Source organism: Podarcis erhardii (genome assembly GCF_964252035.2).
Source record: "Podarcis erhardii genome assembly, chromosome: 5".
NCBI lineage: Eukaryota > Metazoa > Chordata > Lepidosauria > Squamata > Lacertidae > Podarcis > Podarcis erhardii.
Window position 1 is genome coordinate 69148051 of NC_138509.1, and position 16808 is coordinate 69164858.

Below are 16808 nucleotides of genomic sequence, written 5' to 3' on the forward strand. Positions count from 1 at the left end.
CTGCATTGCAAGATGATCCTGGGGGTCCCTTCCAACTCTATTATTCTGTTATCCTTTCTGGCATGGCAGGGGCACGGAAAGGGCTCATCAGGAACTTTTGAGATGCATGCACCAGTATGCTGCTCATTTGTGTTAAGCCACAATTAGTTTTTCAATGCATTTTAATGCTACATGTGAATTGGACTGATTGAAGGAAAAGCCCTCCCCACAACCCTGTCTATGTGCTTTCAGATAATTGCTTGATGATTAAAAAAATATTAAGAACTATGTTTTCTTTAAATAGAAATGCATTAATTGCGACTCTTTCTACAATTTGAGTAATTAAGTAAAGCATAAAATGTCAGGGTGATTCTCAAACACAAAAGCTTGGTTACAGACTGGGGAAAAAAGAGAATATATATATATACTTATTTATATTGGAAGCTAGATGTGGAATTTGCAGTAATACGATCAATGCAAACTCTCTTTCCAGGGTTGTCATGCTGTAAATACTTATATACTTTCAAACAGTTAGTTGCTTCTGTGCTGGTCTTATGTGCTTATGTGATTGTGGAAAAACTTATCTCAAGATGATTTTCCATTGATTAATTCAAACTGTGGTGACTGTTGCTAGTTTTTGAGGTCTCTGCTTTTTTAGACTTCTTTAAATAACCGTAGAAGGAAAGGATTATAACCTCTCTTCTTTGTAATATGTGGACCAGCCCTCATGTATTGAGACAGTGTGCCTTTTTGTGATGGACTCTTACTGATTCTGATTTGGCATGTTTTGCTAAACAAATAGATGTTCCTTTTGATTGGCTGTGATACATTTATATACAGTGGTACCTCGGGTTACATATGCTTCAGGTTACATACACTTCAGGTTACACACTCCGCTAACCCAGAAATAGTGCTTTAGGTTAAGAACTTTGCTTCAGGATGAGAACAGAAATCAGGCTCCGGCGGCGTGGCGGCAGCAGGAGGCCCCATTAGCTAAAGTGGTGCTTCAGGTTAAGAACAGTTTCAGGTTAAGAACGGACCTCCAGAACGAATTAAGTACTGTAACCTGAAGTGTATGTAACCCGAGGTACCACTGTATAGCGGAGATCTGCACTGGTTGCTGACTTACTACCAAGCTAAATTCAAGGAATTCTTATTATTACTATTATTTACAGTGGTTCCTTGGTTCTTGAACTTAATCCGTTCCGGGAGTCCGTTCAACTCCCGAAACTGTCCGAAAACCAAGACACGGCTTCCGATTGGCAGCAGGAGTTTCCTGCACTCAAGCAGAAGCCACGCCAGATGTTTGGCTTCTGAAAACGCTTACTTCCGGGTTTGCGGCATTCGGGAGCTGATTTGTTTGGCAACTAAGCCGTTTGGGAACCAAGGTACCACTGTAAAGCCCGTAACAACTTGGGACCAGTTTACCTACAAGATCACCTTAACCCCCCCCCTACTTCCTAGGCTTTTTGACTGATTTGACGTTTGCATTGGCAGAATGTCTGTTGCTTTATGTTTAGCATGTGCTAAAGTATGTTTAGCATACTGTATGTTGAGTGCCTTCAGCACCACACCTCTGCTGATGGCTTGTTCTGAATTAATTTTTCTCTTGTCTATTTGTATTCATATTCCATATTTTTCTGGGGACTAGAGTTGCTGAAGATCTTGCTTCCTTTAAACTCCATTTTTGGGATCTCTTGGCAGAACTGTTCGCTGGCTCAGTGTACATTATTGGTATGATAAGCTTGTGTTTGTTTTCTCCTATACAAGTTCCATAGTATGGGAAAACAAGGAGTCTGTAGCAGATTATTAGGATGAGGTTCAGGGGACTTGACACAGGTAACTCAAATGATGTGTTGTTTTCTTGCTTCTTAGCAAGTTCTACAAATTACTATTCCACCCTAACAATTTGTGACCATGTTTGGGTTCTTGCAAAGATTTCCAGTAAGTAGACATGGGGAAGCAATTCAAAATGAATCATTCACAGACCGTACTCAAAGATGACCTCTGAGCTGCAGCTGTCTATGAATTCAGCTTATGAGATAGTCTGCAAGCAAATTGTATTGATTAACATTTTAGCTCAATATTTTTAGCTGAATGCATCTTGGTTGACCATTTATAATTGAAACGTATGTGCTTAGGAGTCATACTTACAATGCACATATTATGTCAGAACTGCTGTAAGGGACTGTGGAGGGGGGGATGGGATTTATTTATTTAAAACATATTTCTTTTTGGCAGTATGTATCAACAGACAATATATAAGGGTTTTGTTGATGGCTGAAGATCCTGTTGCTGTATTATTTCTGTGTGTACAGAAATACACATTTCCTCAGCAAATACTTCCTATAGGTTAGGCTGGTGTTTGCCAACCTCCAGATCTTATGGACTACAACTCCATATGTCCGAACCAGATCTGCTGCCTAGGACTCATGGGGGTTGTAGTTCAAAACATCTGGACCAGGTTGGAAGTAGGTGAAGGCCATGTTAAGCACTACACTTGTGCCTTCTAACGTTCTCCTGCCATGGTTTGACCTTCATTAATATTAGGATGGGTACTCCATGCCTCAGCTATTATTTATGCATAAAAATATTTATCATGTTGCTATGTCATAAAAATATGCCACAACAGCTTGCAGAAAGAAAACAAAGTTAAAAACAGGCATCAGTTAACCATTGTTAATGGTCATAGTGGCACAGGGGCATTTATGACTGTTTGTTTGTTTTTGTTCTTCGTGGACGGCACAGCATGTTGGCTATCATTCTACCCTGAGGTTATTTTGTTCTTTCATAAACATTTATCAAATCATTCCATGCTTTCCCTCCAGCCCTTTGGTAAAGCAATGAACCTATATTAGTATAGGTAAAGGTAAAGGGACCCCTGACCATTAAGTCCAGTCGTGGCCGACTCTGGGGTTGTGGCGCTCATCTCGCTTTATTGGCCGAGGGAGCCGGCATACAGCTTCTGGGTCATGTGGCCAGCATGACTAAGTCGCTTCTGGCGAACCAGAGCAGCACACAGAAACGCCGTTTACCTTCCTGCCAGAGTGGTACCTATTTATCTACTTGCACTTTGACGTGCTTTCGAACTGCTAGGTTGGCAGGAGCAGGGACCAAGCAACGGGCGCTTACCCCATCACAGGGATTCGAACCGCCGACCTTCTGATCAGCAAGTCCTAGGCCCAAGCTATATTAGTATAGCTGCTTTTATTTATTCATTTGGCTCCTTTGCTAATCTGTTTGATGCAAAGGAGGAAAATCTTTGTTGCAGTGTTACATATACAGTTTTTCTTTATTAATGTTTATAAACTTTACCCCCTTCTCTATTTCTTCACAAATATCTCATGCTTCCTACTTTCTGTCTTCCTTTTGCTTGTCTTTTTTTCAGTTTCTGTCCTCCTTCCATTATAATATAATAATAATAATTTATTATTTGTACCCAGCCCACCTGACTGGGTTGCCCCAGCCACTGTGGGCAGCTTCCAGCATACTGTATTGGCTCAGATATAAGCCGCACCCGCAATTAAGCCTCACCTTTAAAATTCAGTGGCTTGGGAGCCGCAGACAGGACAGGTGCAGTTGCCCCATGCTCCTGGGCTGCTCTGTGCAGGGAGTGGGAGCCACACCACTTTGCCGGCAGCGTAAGGTCATAAATACAGTGGTACCTCGGGTTAAGTACTTAATTCGTTCCAGAGGTCTGTTCTTAACCTGAAACTGTGCTTAACCTGAAGCACCACATTAGCTAATGGGTCCTCCTGCTGCCGCCGTGCCACCGGAGCACAATTTCTGTTCTCATCCTGAAGCAAAGTTCTTAACCTGAAGCACTATTTCTGGGTTAGTTGAGTCTGTAACCTGAAGCGTATGTAACCTGAAGTATCACTGTATAAGCCGAACTTTAACTTTTCACAACTGGAATTTGGGAAAAAATGTGGCTTATATTCAGGTCAATACGGTATATAAAAACATAGTAAAACATTCTGGTCTGCGTTATCAAATGTTTTGCTGCAGACCAGAATTAGCAAGATGTCATCTTATGAAGCCATTTCAGTTGTAAATGGTGACATGTGTACATTAAAAATATAGAAACATAGAAAATGGGTGTATTTAAAAGCTTTCATTAGCTAGAATGAATAGTTGATTTACTGTATGTATGTGGGAGATGCAAACAGCAGTTGAATTATTGTTTAGTTAAATGGAAAGTAGCAAACAAGCCAATGGAATCTCCCTTAGTTTACAATATATTCTTTTGAAGACTCTGAGCTCCCAGAACAGATCCATTATAGTGTTGAAATAATAGAAAGACAAGGATTTTGGTAGTCTAAATCGCTGCAAGTTTTTTATTATTATTTGGCAACAGTTTTTAATTGACTGTATTTCACCTGCTTTGAGAATAGGAAAGCTGTAACACCTCATTATGTCACTTAGCTGCTGTCTCCTAGAGAAAACAAGTCAACCCAATAAGTTCTGTCACAGTGTGATGTAGAGCTCATGTGCATTAGATCCTAGACCAAAGATAGATGTAGTAGTGAATAGAATATCCTACTAAGTGGATAATGTGTGCACTGACCTATTTTGCATGAACACTACAAATCTGTACACATTTGAGTCTTGGTGGGAGTGGGTGATGATATATTTGTGCAGTACGTATTAAGTATGTAAGCATTCGCTATATAGGCAATGGGGAGGTTAGGTAAAAAAGAGATGTGGTTTTGAAGCATATAATGGGATCCCATTCAAGACTGATATGAGGTGATAACTGGTAATTCCTTTGCAGTAACTACTCTTAAGTGCATTGCATGATTATATGCTGTTTGAAATAGGCTTGCTTAAAGCAAAGTCAATTTCCTTTCATAACTTACGTTAATACTGTGCCAGCCTAGCTAACTGTTGCTGGGTGGTGAAATCCCAATAAATAGAACTATCATATAAAGTTCACTGATTGGTTGCTATTACTGTATTTGTTAGATTTGGGCTGTCCAAAGTTTGTCAGTAATTCACATTTCCACAGGTAGCATTTAATGCATGGATGAGCCTCCTTAAGTCTAATCTGGAATTCAGGTTTTGCTAGTTTAGTGATAATCTTCACATTTGTTTCTGCTGCACTTTTGGCAAATGCAGGTCATGTTCCTAGCAAGACTGTAAATTCTGCAAAAATGTAAAAATAAAAAAGCAGAATTACTTTTAAGTTACATTGTTTTACTTTATCTATTGGCTTCACATGTCAGTTGCTTTTCAGATTTCTACCAAGGTGTTATAATTACTGAGCTACAGTTACATTTTATGCATGATAATTAGGTGAGGTTGTCGATACTTTGCAGTAATTTCAAGGAGGAGAAGTGAGTAGGTGTATGACTACTGTCTGAATTACTTTCTGTAAGAGTATGCGAAGAAAAAAATCCGAATAAAGTTTTCACATATATAATTTTCCTCCTCCCATGTGGAATAATCTCTGCATAAACTAATGGGAGCATGCTTTTAAACTTAATGCTAGTTTAGTGATGCTTGCACAGCAGTCTGGATGTCTACTGTACACACAGTCTGAACAGATGTGCATCTCTCTGATGGGTATCATCCTCAAGTATATAGGGGTCTCCCCAATGATTGAGTGAATGGGAATACGGGAAATGAGAATATGGCTAGTTTTAGCCTGGGTAGTTTCACTGCCATCACCACATTTCCTTGTCAGAACCAGCAGCACATTTTAAATTCTTAAGAATTCTTACTTGGTAAGCAGGTTTGAAAGGGAAGGAGAGCTGTTTCAGAGAGCAATCCCGCTGAACAGCACAAAATGGGGTTATCTAAGCACTCAATAGGTTTTCTTTATAGACTCAAAGGGAATGGCTTACAGTAGAAAAACAGAAGGTAACCTTATGGAGCAGTTTCACAAAAAAGCAAATCTACTTCCTAAACTTTAAATATGCTGTTACTTAAGTATTTCTACTTCCCTAATAGCCATTGAAAGAGCAATACAGCCGTAGAGTACAGAACTTATACCAGATCAGTTGTCTCATTACTGAATGCTTCTTCTCCTGAGATCTAATGGCCTGAGAGCCAGCCACCAAGGAGTTAATGGCCAGTGATTGTTGTGCTATGTTTGCCTGCCACTCCTGGAATCTGTTAAGAAGGAAGGAGCTTCCCTCTTAGACAGACTAGGCAGCTCCTATGACCAGTCTCCCAAGTTGGTAAATTCACTTCATCACAGTGTCCATTTGTATTGTCTCATTATTTTGAATTCAATGTGTGATAAAAGACCACTCAACTAAAAGGTAAATCTGTTCAGGAAGTTGTAAAACCCATTCATCCTTGCATTCCAGGTGGCATTGTAGGTTCCCAAACATAGTTGGAAGCCTCCATTGGGAACAGTAGAAATTTAAAGATGGGGTCTCAGCTGGTATGTTTGGGAAAGAAAGCAATGGGAAATGCTGGGAAAGATTGGCAGAGATATGACATATGTCTGGTCTTTCGGAGATTTTACATAACTCATGAGAAGAGTTTGTTATTTAACCAATGCATTTTCTTCTGTACTTGTGTTTGAATTTCCATTGCTGGGTAAGCAAAAGTGATCTCCTGCAATTTCAGTGTAGTCATATTTTGAAATTTGTCTTAGCTGGACTAATACTGGGGATAACCAACAAGTGAGGCTGTTGAATTGTTTTGCATTACTGCCATTTGTGTTAGAGCTTTCCAGACACCCTAGTTCCCAGTAAATTGATCTTGTTTGGAGTTGTATGGCATGGCAGTACAGTGGTGCCCCGCAAGACGAACGCCTCACAAGACGGAAAACCCGCTAGACGAAAGGGTTTTCCGTTTTGGAGGCGCTTCGCAAAACGAATTTCCCTATGGGCTTGTTTCACAAGGCGAAAATGTCTTGCGAGTTCCTGTGGTTTTTTTCCCCTCCCCCCCTTTTCCTAAGCCCTAAGACGCTTATCAGCTGATCCGCTAAAAGCCGCTAAACCGCTAATAGCGCTAATCCGCTAAGCTGTCAATGGGCTTGCTTCGCAAGATGAAAAAACCGCTATACGAAGAGCCTCACGGAACGGATTAATTTCGTCTTGCGAGGCACCACTGTACGACCATTCACCCCTAAGGATCATTTTTCTGCATTTTCTTTTCTTTCCTTCTAAAAATGTAACTAAAAATCTGTTTTCTGTTACTGTATTTTAGATAGGAAATAATTTCAGAAGTCATAATTTATGGATGTTTACTGCGGTGTGTTTGTCTGTCTTGTGTTCTCCAAATGTGTAATGAGTTTCTTAGCAAAGTATTGCACGTTGAAAAGCAATCATACTGTTCTGTCTTATCACTGTGTAATCTGCCTCATTGGTACATGTGGATATTGCTAATGTCTTTCAGAAGGAGGATTAAAATGATGGAATCTTGCTATGGCTGGTGATAAATTTTATCTTTAGACCCCTGGGCAAATTTTTATAGAGGTAATTAAAAGAAAATGGTTGGAAAGTGGCTCAGTACTTCCTGTGTTGTGCCTTGAGCATAAGACATGTTCGCGGGATGAAGATTGCTGTTTATATCCATGAACACATATTAGCATGTGAGATAAGAATATGAATTCTCTTTCAGTTTCAGGGCGGCGGGGGTGGGGAGAGATGCATTGTAAAATGCTGATGTATGTTCAGTTATAACTGGCTAAAAATTATCAATATTGTCTGGTCTCTCTTTTCTTAACCTGTAGGAGGCATGTGAAAATGCATAGGGTATGTTAAGATGTAAGTAACAGTTATCATGTTTTTTAAAAACCAAAAATATTAGGTGCGGGAGGCAGTTTTTATTGGGACCACAGTACACAAGGAAGGTTCATTCCAATCTATGGTTGAAATGAAAATCAGGAACATTTTCCTGCTGTGCACCTTAGGGGGGGGGGGGGACTCCCGTTGACACCAATGAATTGTGGTGCAGGAGCTGTTTCTATGAGGCTGGCTATTCCACAAGGAACTAGTGCAGCCAAGTCCATCAGGCTTGAAGTCAGTGCCTCTGGTAGTGCTTGCAAGCCTCTGTTGCCAGGGAACAATAGGGAGAACATTTTAATAGTTCCTTCTTTTTTATACTGCTTAATATATTCAAAATATCTCTTAAGTGGTGTACAGAAAACTGAAGTTCTACAAACAGCTTAAACAAAGCATTACGCAAATACACAGCAACATATAAAAATGTTACACTGAGACAAAGTTACAAATATATATAAATCAATATAGGTTCATTTTCCTTCTGACACACGCTCCTTCTCAGCCTCTGGGTTCTCTCTCAGGGTCCAACAAAAACAGCGAGAAGAGTTCCTGGAAACAGCAGGCGCCCCCCTGGTTTCTCACTCTAGACTTGCTTCTTATGGGCAAGCCCATAATGGTGAATGGTGCTTCTTCAGGCTGCCCAAAGCTGTGTCCCATTCAGCTGCACATTTTACACTCAGTTTCAGGTGCACCAGGTTTCCTGAGCTTCCCAGGGAGTTCAAAGGATGGGAAGATGGCCCCCCCATCAACTCAGAGCTTTTTCTTCCCCTTTTGTCTTCCTCTCCTATGCCTGACCCACACCTGGCGTCATATATGACACCAGGTGTGGGTCAGGTAGGTGTGGTTTTGGATGAACCACAGTGCCAGCTGGGACCTGTGCCAGGACTAATTCAGCTCACAGACAGGAGATAACACACCCCTGTTTTAAAGGGATCTCTGCAAGCAACGCTCAGGCCTTGCCTGAGGTCTTGGAGAGCTTCTGCCAGCCAAAATAAATCATGCAGAATTTGAGTGATTTCAACTAAAACACACACAACTTTTTCAAAAATTGCCCTTTACTGAGGATACAGTGGTACCTTGGTTCTCGAGCTTAATCCGTTCCGGGAGTCTGTTCGACTCCCAAAACCGTTTGAAAACCAAGGCGCGGCTTCCAATTGGCTGCAGGAGCTTCCTGCACTCAAGCAGAAGCTGTGTCGGACGTTCGGCTTCCAAAAAATGTTCAAAAACTGAAACACTCACTTCCAGGTTTGTGGTGTCCGGGAGCCAATTTGTTCAACTACAAAGCCATTTGGGAACCAAGGTACCACTGTACTTTAGTTATTAGCATTGTGTTAATATTAGTTTGTCAGCAACATAAGTATGTGTCACTTAATGCTTGGCTTGCAAGTTTGCTCTCAAACTTAGGAAGCTGTTGATGGTTTCCTTTTTAATATAATATTATTTCCATGCTTGTCAAAGGTAATGGAATTTGTTGATTTAGCTACTATACAAAAGTCTCTTGTTATAGTGTCACAATATTGTGATATTTGTAACTGTCTTACTGTAAACTGAGAGGCCTCTAAAGCTGCTGGAGCACATTTGTTGCCTGACTGACTTGGCAAAAAAAAAAGACTTTGCTTAGTCTGCTGTCAAGTGTGCAAATGTAGGTATTTAGTAATTTGTTTACTTTGAAGTCCCCTGTATTTCAAAATGTAAACACAGTAAACAGTTTCATTCTCCGTTTGCATTTCTGTTTAAATAAAGTGTGTACAATGTTACTTTATTTCTGGTTTCATCTGCTCAGTGGCATAGCGTGGGTTGTCAGCACCCGGGGCAAGGCAAGTAATTTGCGCCCCCTAACCCTGAGTGAGCCAGGTAGGGGCAGAGAGCTGCGAGTGCGAGCGCCCCCCCGATGTTGCGCCCAGTGCGGCCGGCCCCCCCTGCACCCCCATGCTACGCCACTGCATCTGCTTCTGTAAATCCTTTTATCTCCCTGTTCCGCAAGGAGAGTTGAAAGATCTATCTAGTAATCTTTTATTTCCTTTTTCTGTTTGGAGGGTGTCTTCTATTTGTGTGAATTATGCAAGGCTATATTAAGCACAAAATATATACTAAAGACCATTCATTTGGAACATACAACACATTTTGAATTGAAGGTTTAACATACTTTCAAAGAAGTTTTGTTTGCGATTTCTCCCTGTTTTCTCGTACTTTGATAGGAAATGGACCTGCTGGACAATGCAGCACAATAAAAACAGGGCCACTCTAGGAATGAAGGATTGAATGGAATTGGGGTTAGGGTTAGGGTTAGGGTGGAGATGGGAAAGACATGTTAGGGGTTAGGAGGAGGATAGTGCATGAGTTCTTACATGTCTGTTAATATTCACATCCTTTCTTCATATAGCGTAGTGGTGAAAAAACTTTCCCCCTGGAGAGTTGCATTCAAAGTGGGAATGGCCTCAGCCCCTGATCACACTGGGGCCTTATCAGGGCCCTAGTTTAGGGTGGGGCCTAGAGGGGGTTTAACTCTTTGCTCCCTGCTGTGGTTCTGATCTGGACCGAGGCTCCTGCACATTCAATTTGTATTGCCAAAGGATTCATTAAACTGAATAGGTTCTTCTTTTGACAATGCTGGCAATAAGCCTTGGATCTCTATTGTAATGGAGTAGTAAAGGGACCCCTGACCATTAGGTCCAGTCGCGGACAACTCTGGGGTTGCGACGCTCATCTTGCTTTATTGGCCGAGGGAGCCGGCGTACAGCTTCCGGGTCATGTGGCCAGCATGACTAAGCCACTTCTGGCGAACCAGAGCAGCGCATGGAAATGCTGTTTACCTTCCCACCAGAGTGGTACCTATTTATCTACTTGCACTTTGACGTGCTTTCGAACTGCTAGGTGGGCAGGAGCAGGGACCGAGCAACGGGATTCGAACCACCGACCTTCTGATCAGCAAGTCCTAGGCTCTGTGGTACTATGGCATTAATCCTTTGCCCTCCACTGTGGCCCCAATCTGGAGTGTATCCAGTGGCCAACTTGTTTGTTTGGCAATATGAAGACTGAATTATTTCAAAACGTTAGCAACTAGGAAACATCCACCAATAGTCTGTATGCACTGGCATGCTAACAGGCTGTAATCCTGGCCCCACTTACCTAGAAGTAAGCCCCAATGAATTTGCTTCCAAGTAGACAAATAGATGGAATTGTGGTGTAAGAAAGCTCATACTCCTTCAGAGTTCACCACAACCCATGACTGCAATTATGCTACAATCCTAATTATGCTACTCAGAAGTAAGTCCTGTTGCATTAAGTGGGGCTTACTCCCCATTAAGTAGGTGGAGTGCAGTAGACTTGAAGTTCTATCATTCCTTCATTTTTCTCAAGCAATTGACATAAAAGATGTTAAGTAGTCCCAAATATACAACTTTATAATTGAGTCTGGCATGATAGTAGTCCTTAAATTGGCATAGCAGATGGTAAGATTTTCTACAGTGCATTCTCAGGTTTGCTTTGTGTCTGAATTGGCATTTACCCATTCAGCTGTCTAATCCGTATGCACCTTATCTGTCTCCTCCAGGCTGGGTATTTTGGGGAAGGGGGCATAATATCTGCCACTGGGTTTTCTTAGTTAACCATCCCCTCTCTTTACATAGCATATATCCACCCTTTAATGTGCTTCTGTGCTAATTAGTCTCTTACTTGTGTTTTACTTTTTTCTGTATTGGTATATTTTAGTGAAAACTACTTTGCAAGATTTGGAAACCACAAGCCCCTTCTTTAGGGGAGAGGGATAATGAACTTTGAATAGTTCTTATTATGCATATTTTCTCTTCCATGCTGATGAAAAATTGCCACGTAACTTGAAAAAGTATTTGCTGTGTGACCTACTTCCTACGTCAGTGAAAAAGTTTTAAACAGTTTGGTTGCATGGAACTGAAAGAACAGTCTGTATTTAAGGCTACCACTAAGAAAAAAATTCCAGACTGAAATGGCTACTTTCTCTGCATACTCTTTTTGGACCGTTTGTGGTTGCAAAGGAAAAAGAAAATGGGAAACAGATTTCCTTTCTTTTATTCTAATTTTAGGTAAATGGTTTAAAATTGATGATTTTGCTGCAGCTGCTTTCTTCCTTCTATGCCTTTTTGTAATGCTTACATTGCTTCCTATTCTGATTACTATGCTTCAGACAAAAAGTAAATATATCTTAATGTTTTGCAGTCCACTGAAAATATATATAAGACATAGTCAGTGATACTGAAATGCAAGTTTGTAATATTGATTTGGCTTATTGCACGGGTCTTTCTTTCTTTAGAAGTAGCTTTTATCGTGGCCACTGTAATGCGTATATTCTTCCTATTAAAATAGGAACATTTATTATTACAAGTATTTGTATTTTTGTGTAAATGTAGAACATATTATGAATTTGTAGCCCCTTTTAAAGGTGCTATTGTAGGACTGTGGAGTAGGGTTGGGGAGGATAGCAGATGGGCAGAGATTCCAGGTATATTTTGAAATATATGGTAAATTGCACTTGCACCACAGAAATCAGCTAGGTTAATCTAGCGGTGTGGAAAATATTTCAGTGGCCGGGCATCAGTAGTGATGATTCCACATTTCTTTTCTTTTTTTTCCTGTTTCCAATCCCCCACCCCTTGTTGTGTGTCACACTTATGGTATGCCTAATGTAATAGGGATATCCTGGAAAACATTTGTATTTATATTTTGAGTCAAATGATAGAGCTTTAACATAATGCAACAATAGAGCTTTAACATAATGCAACAATAGCAGAATGATGCTTATTTGTGAATGTTGCTTATTTGTATTTTTAGTACACTTGATCCCTGTTAACCCTGTTAAAGAAGATGATCTTGGCTCCAAGAATCGAAAGAGAATAATGCCTGATCCTTTGACGGAGACACCTGCTATAGATCCAATTTTCGAAGCCCAGTTTTATTGTAACATTCCCAACATACCTGAACGCAGTATGGAAGGTAAACCTGTTACAGCATTGTGTCTGCTGCTTTATTTCTGTGTAATTACTGGTGTTTTAATTTCAAATGCACGCTTTCTTGATACAGAGTGCTCTTAAAAAATTTCCAGGTAGAAGCAAGCTTCTATAGTAAATAAGGTAAAAAGCAAAGCTTTGACAACCTCACCACCTACTTGGCTCAATTGCAGTCAGTCCTACTGGATCAGACCAAGGGTTCTTCTAATACACCAATGTGTTTCCTTTTTTAAAAAAATAACATTTTATTGATTTTCCAAAAATAACAAAAAAACAAAAACAATGCAAAAACAAAACAAATTGACTTCCATCTAATCCCTTCCTTGGTTCTATTATTTATAAAGATACTGCATGTCCATTGTTAAATTTGTAACATATTTAAATCACGTATTATCCATTCATAATAAAATTACAAGTTATCTTAAAACCCTGCTAATGTATTAACCTGTGTACATTGCTTCTGTATATATGCAATAAACATCTTTCATTCTTCCTTAAATTCATTATCATCACTTCCTCTTCATTTCATCGTCCATTTTGCCACTTCAGCGTATTCCATTAGTTTAAATTGCCAATCTTCTTTGGATGGGCCACCTTCTTCTTTCCAATATTTTGCTACTAAAGTCCGTGCGGCCATTGTTGCATACTTAAACAAATTCTTTGGTAATTTTGGTAGGTCCACTCCTATAATACCTAATAAGAAAGCTTCTGGTTTTTTAACTAAGGTTATACACCAGTTTGTTTCTAACTCTTGGCTGATTGGTAGGTCTTGGAAACATGAATGCAACACGCTTCCTTGCAAACAGACGTTGAAATATATACCACCACCTTTTAAGATAGGCTCTAGAGCAATCAAGAATCTGAGGAGGCCCTCTTAGGAAGCTATCTGAGTCAGATAGGAAGCTCCATTAAATTCAATGGCATTTACTTCTGAGTATGCATATATAGGATTGCACTGTAACTTGCACAAAATGTTGAGGAAGAGAAGAAACTCCTCATTTATGTAAATTACACATTAAATGCTGGCATCTTGCAAAACTGAACGAAATTATGTTTGTGAGAGACAAAAGAGGATGGATTGATAAATGAATTTGAAGAACTGGAACATTTAAATAATCTTTTGGAATGTTGAAATAACCTTTTGGAATTCCAAATAGAAAATTACCGTATATACTCAAGTAGAAGCCGACCCGAATATAAGCCGAGGCACCTAATTTTACCACAAAAAACTGGGAAAACTTACTGACTCGAGTATAAGCCGGTTCACCACACCACAAACCTCCTGGTGGGCTGGAGTGCGTGTGTGTGCGCGCATGCGCACACGGCAAAGGGGGCTTCTCTCTCTCCCCCAGCCCCTCCCGTCCCCCTGCCTACCTAGGGTGCTGCCGAGAGGCAGAGGCTGGTGGCGGCAGCGGCGGAGGAAGAACAAGGAGCCCAAAAGGGCTGCTTTCGGGCTGCTCATTTCTCCACCACCACCAGCCGCTGACAGGGACCCTCACTTGAGTATAAGCTGAGGTTTCCCCCCCCAGCATAAAACATGTGCTGAAAAAGGTGGCTTATACTCGAGTATATATGGTATATCTGATAATCCTTTTCCCATTTTAGTATTTCCCCTCCCTGTTCTTGTCTTCTTTTAACAGTTTATAGCATATTAGAATAATGCATCTTTGTTGCTGTTGGATGTTTGCTTTTGTGTGTGTTTATGTTCTGTTTATTTTTTGACTTGTAAAGATCAGCTTATGTGTTTTTTCCTTTATTGCCTATATTATATGTAGCTGAATATATGAACTTGGTGAATTCTAGACTTCTAAAACTGATTGTTGTTGTTTTAAATCAATTTTAATCTTTCTTTTATAGGTCATGCACCTCACTATTTTAAACTGAATTCTGTTCATGTGCTGATTCGCCATGGGGACCGATATCCTCTTTATGCCATTCCCAAAACGAAAAGGCCAGACATTGATTGTACATTAGTGCCCAACAGGTAAAAGTTTTGGATTTTACCATTTCTCTCTAGGCTTTATTTGTTCAGTAGAATGCAAGTACCCATAAATAGTCCATAGGCATTCTGTATCGGATTTCCACATGCTCAAGTAGAGACATATGTACTTTAAAAGAGTCCTTTCCACCCATAGTGCCTAGTCTATATGTTCACACAAAATAACAGCTATTTTCTGCTCTCCTCTGTTTCCATCTCTTGCATAAAGATTTCTAAAGGTTCAAGGGATGATGAAAGTGCAGATAAATAATGGAACCTTATTTTATTTACTGAATTTGTTTGTGTGCCCATCAGTTTAAACACTCTGGTTGACTCAGACAACAAAGAATACTAAACTACATTAAAATAGAATAATTAAAAGGCAATAAAGACAATAAATGCAGCATTAAAAGCCCTCCTTTAGAGCAAAGGAAAATAAAATCAGTTAGCAGCTCAGATTATAAAATAAGTGCACCTCAATTATTAAGACCCCACACAACTTGTTTTGTTCTACTTCTGTTTTATAATACAAGTTGTTTAAAAGGTCTGAGTAAATAAAAGACTTTCAAAAGGAAGACATCTAGTGAGACTCTTTGGAAGCCATTCCATTACTGAGAAGGGCCCTCTCCATCTTCTCACTTTGTTTACTAGGGACACATGGAACTTTGCCTCTGATTATGATCTTACGGATACACTAGGTGTATTCAGAGTAAGGTGGTCTCTAGGTAAAGGTAAAGGGACCCCTGACAATTAAGTCCAGTCGCGAATGACTCTGGGGTTGCGGCACTCATCTCGCTTCACAGACCGAGGGAGCCAGCGTTTGTCTGCTTCTGCGGACGATTTTTCTGGGTCATGTGGCCAGCATGACTAAGCCGCTTCTGGTGAAACCAAAGCAGTGCACGGAAACACCGTTTACCTTCCTGCCGGAGCAATACCTATTTATCTACTTGCACTTTTTTGGGGCGTGCTTTCAAACTGCTAGGTTGGCAGGAGCTGGGACCGAACAACAGGAGCTCATCCTGTTGCGGGGATTCGAACCACCGACCTTATGATTGGCAAGCCCAAATGGCACAGTGGTTTAACCCACAGCACCACCAATTTAGCTAACCTAGTCCCAAGCTATTAAGTGATTTAAAGATTATAATCAGCACTTTAAATGAAACCAAGGCTGGAAGCCAGTATTGCATATAAAGCCCTGCCATAATATGATATAAACACCTTGTCCCTGTTTCAGATCAACAGTTTTAGACCATTGTTAAAGGCAGAACACATTGCAATATCCTAAATTTACCTCTGGGAGTTACCAGAGCACCTGTAACTGCAACTGAGCTATCTTCATTGATGCATAGTAACGCTAGTTTATCAGCTGGAGTTGATAAAAAGGTGCTTTGAGCCACAGAGGCCACATGAGCTTCTTAAGGCAGTGTCACATCAATAAGCACCCCCACACTGTGAACCCGATCCTTTGGAAAGTATGTAACTCCTTCCAGAGCAGGTTGACCAACACTCATCAAGGGTATCTTGGTTTTGTCTGGGTTGAATCTCAGTTTATTACCCCTCGTCCAGTCCATTAAGCTGCTCAGGCAGAGTTCTTCATCCACAGTTCTTCTGATCTGAGCTGGACATATTTTCCATGCTGGTCAGTGTCCAGCTGGAATTGACCAAGTGCCAACCACATCTGTATTCTCAGCTTCCAGTAACTGAAAGCCATCTTAGAAAGATGGGACCCAATGATGCTGTATGTTAACCACAAGGGCCAAACAATTTCACCCCCAGAGTGTCCTGCAAATGTGTAACAGCTAGCAACTGAGTTCTACCTTGGCTAGATGGTAATTGGCCCTGCAGCACTCAGATATGCTCCTCTGGACAATGATCGAGGAGGAAAAAATGCTTTTCCCACCTCTATCGTTGCCACATTGTAGGCTAGATAATGGGCTGTAATGCAATCAAACTCATCATAAGTTTCTTTCTCCTTCTATGTCAGGGTGTTTTGAGGCAAGGAGAACCACAGAACCACAGAATTTCCCTGTCTCTTCATTCATCCGCTCACACTCTTAAAACAGTTTGATATATTCTGTTTGACAGTTCTCTTTCTGTAACGTTAGCTGTAGTGTCAGCTCAGTTTGA

General features: G+C 40.5%; 1 protein-coding gene across 2 annotated transcripts in view; it reads left to right on the forward strand.

Moving 5' to 3' along the window:
* Nucleotides 1-16808, forward strand: part of PXYLP1 (2-phosphoxylose phosphatase 1) — a 59248-nt gene that overhangs the window by 30099 nt on the left and 12341 nt on the right. Inside the window, exons 1-3 of one of the 2 annotated variants that reach the window (XM_081861591.1) lie at nt 11510-11782; nt 12528-12689; nt 14561-14687. In XM_081861591.1, coding sequence (XP_081717717.1) covers nt 11686-11782; nt 12528-12689; nt 14561-14687 — 386 coding nt within the window. In that variant the 5' untranslated portion in view covers nt 11510-11685. Of the gene's footprint in view, nt 1-11509; nt 11783-12527; nt 12690-14560; nt 14688-16808 lie in introns of those variants that run through there. The other variant, XM_081861592.1, reaches the window with a different exon arrangement.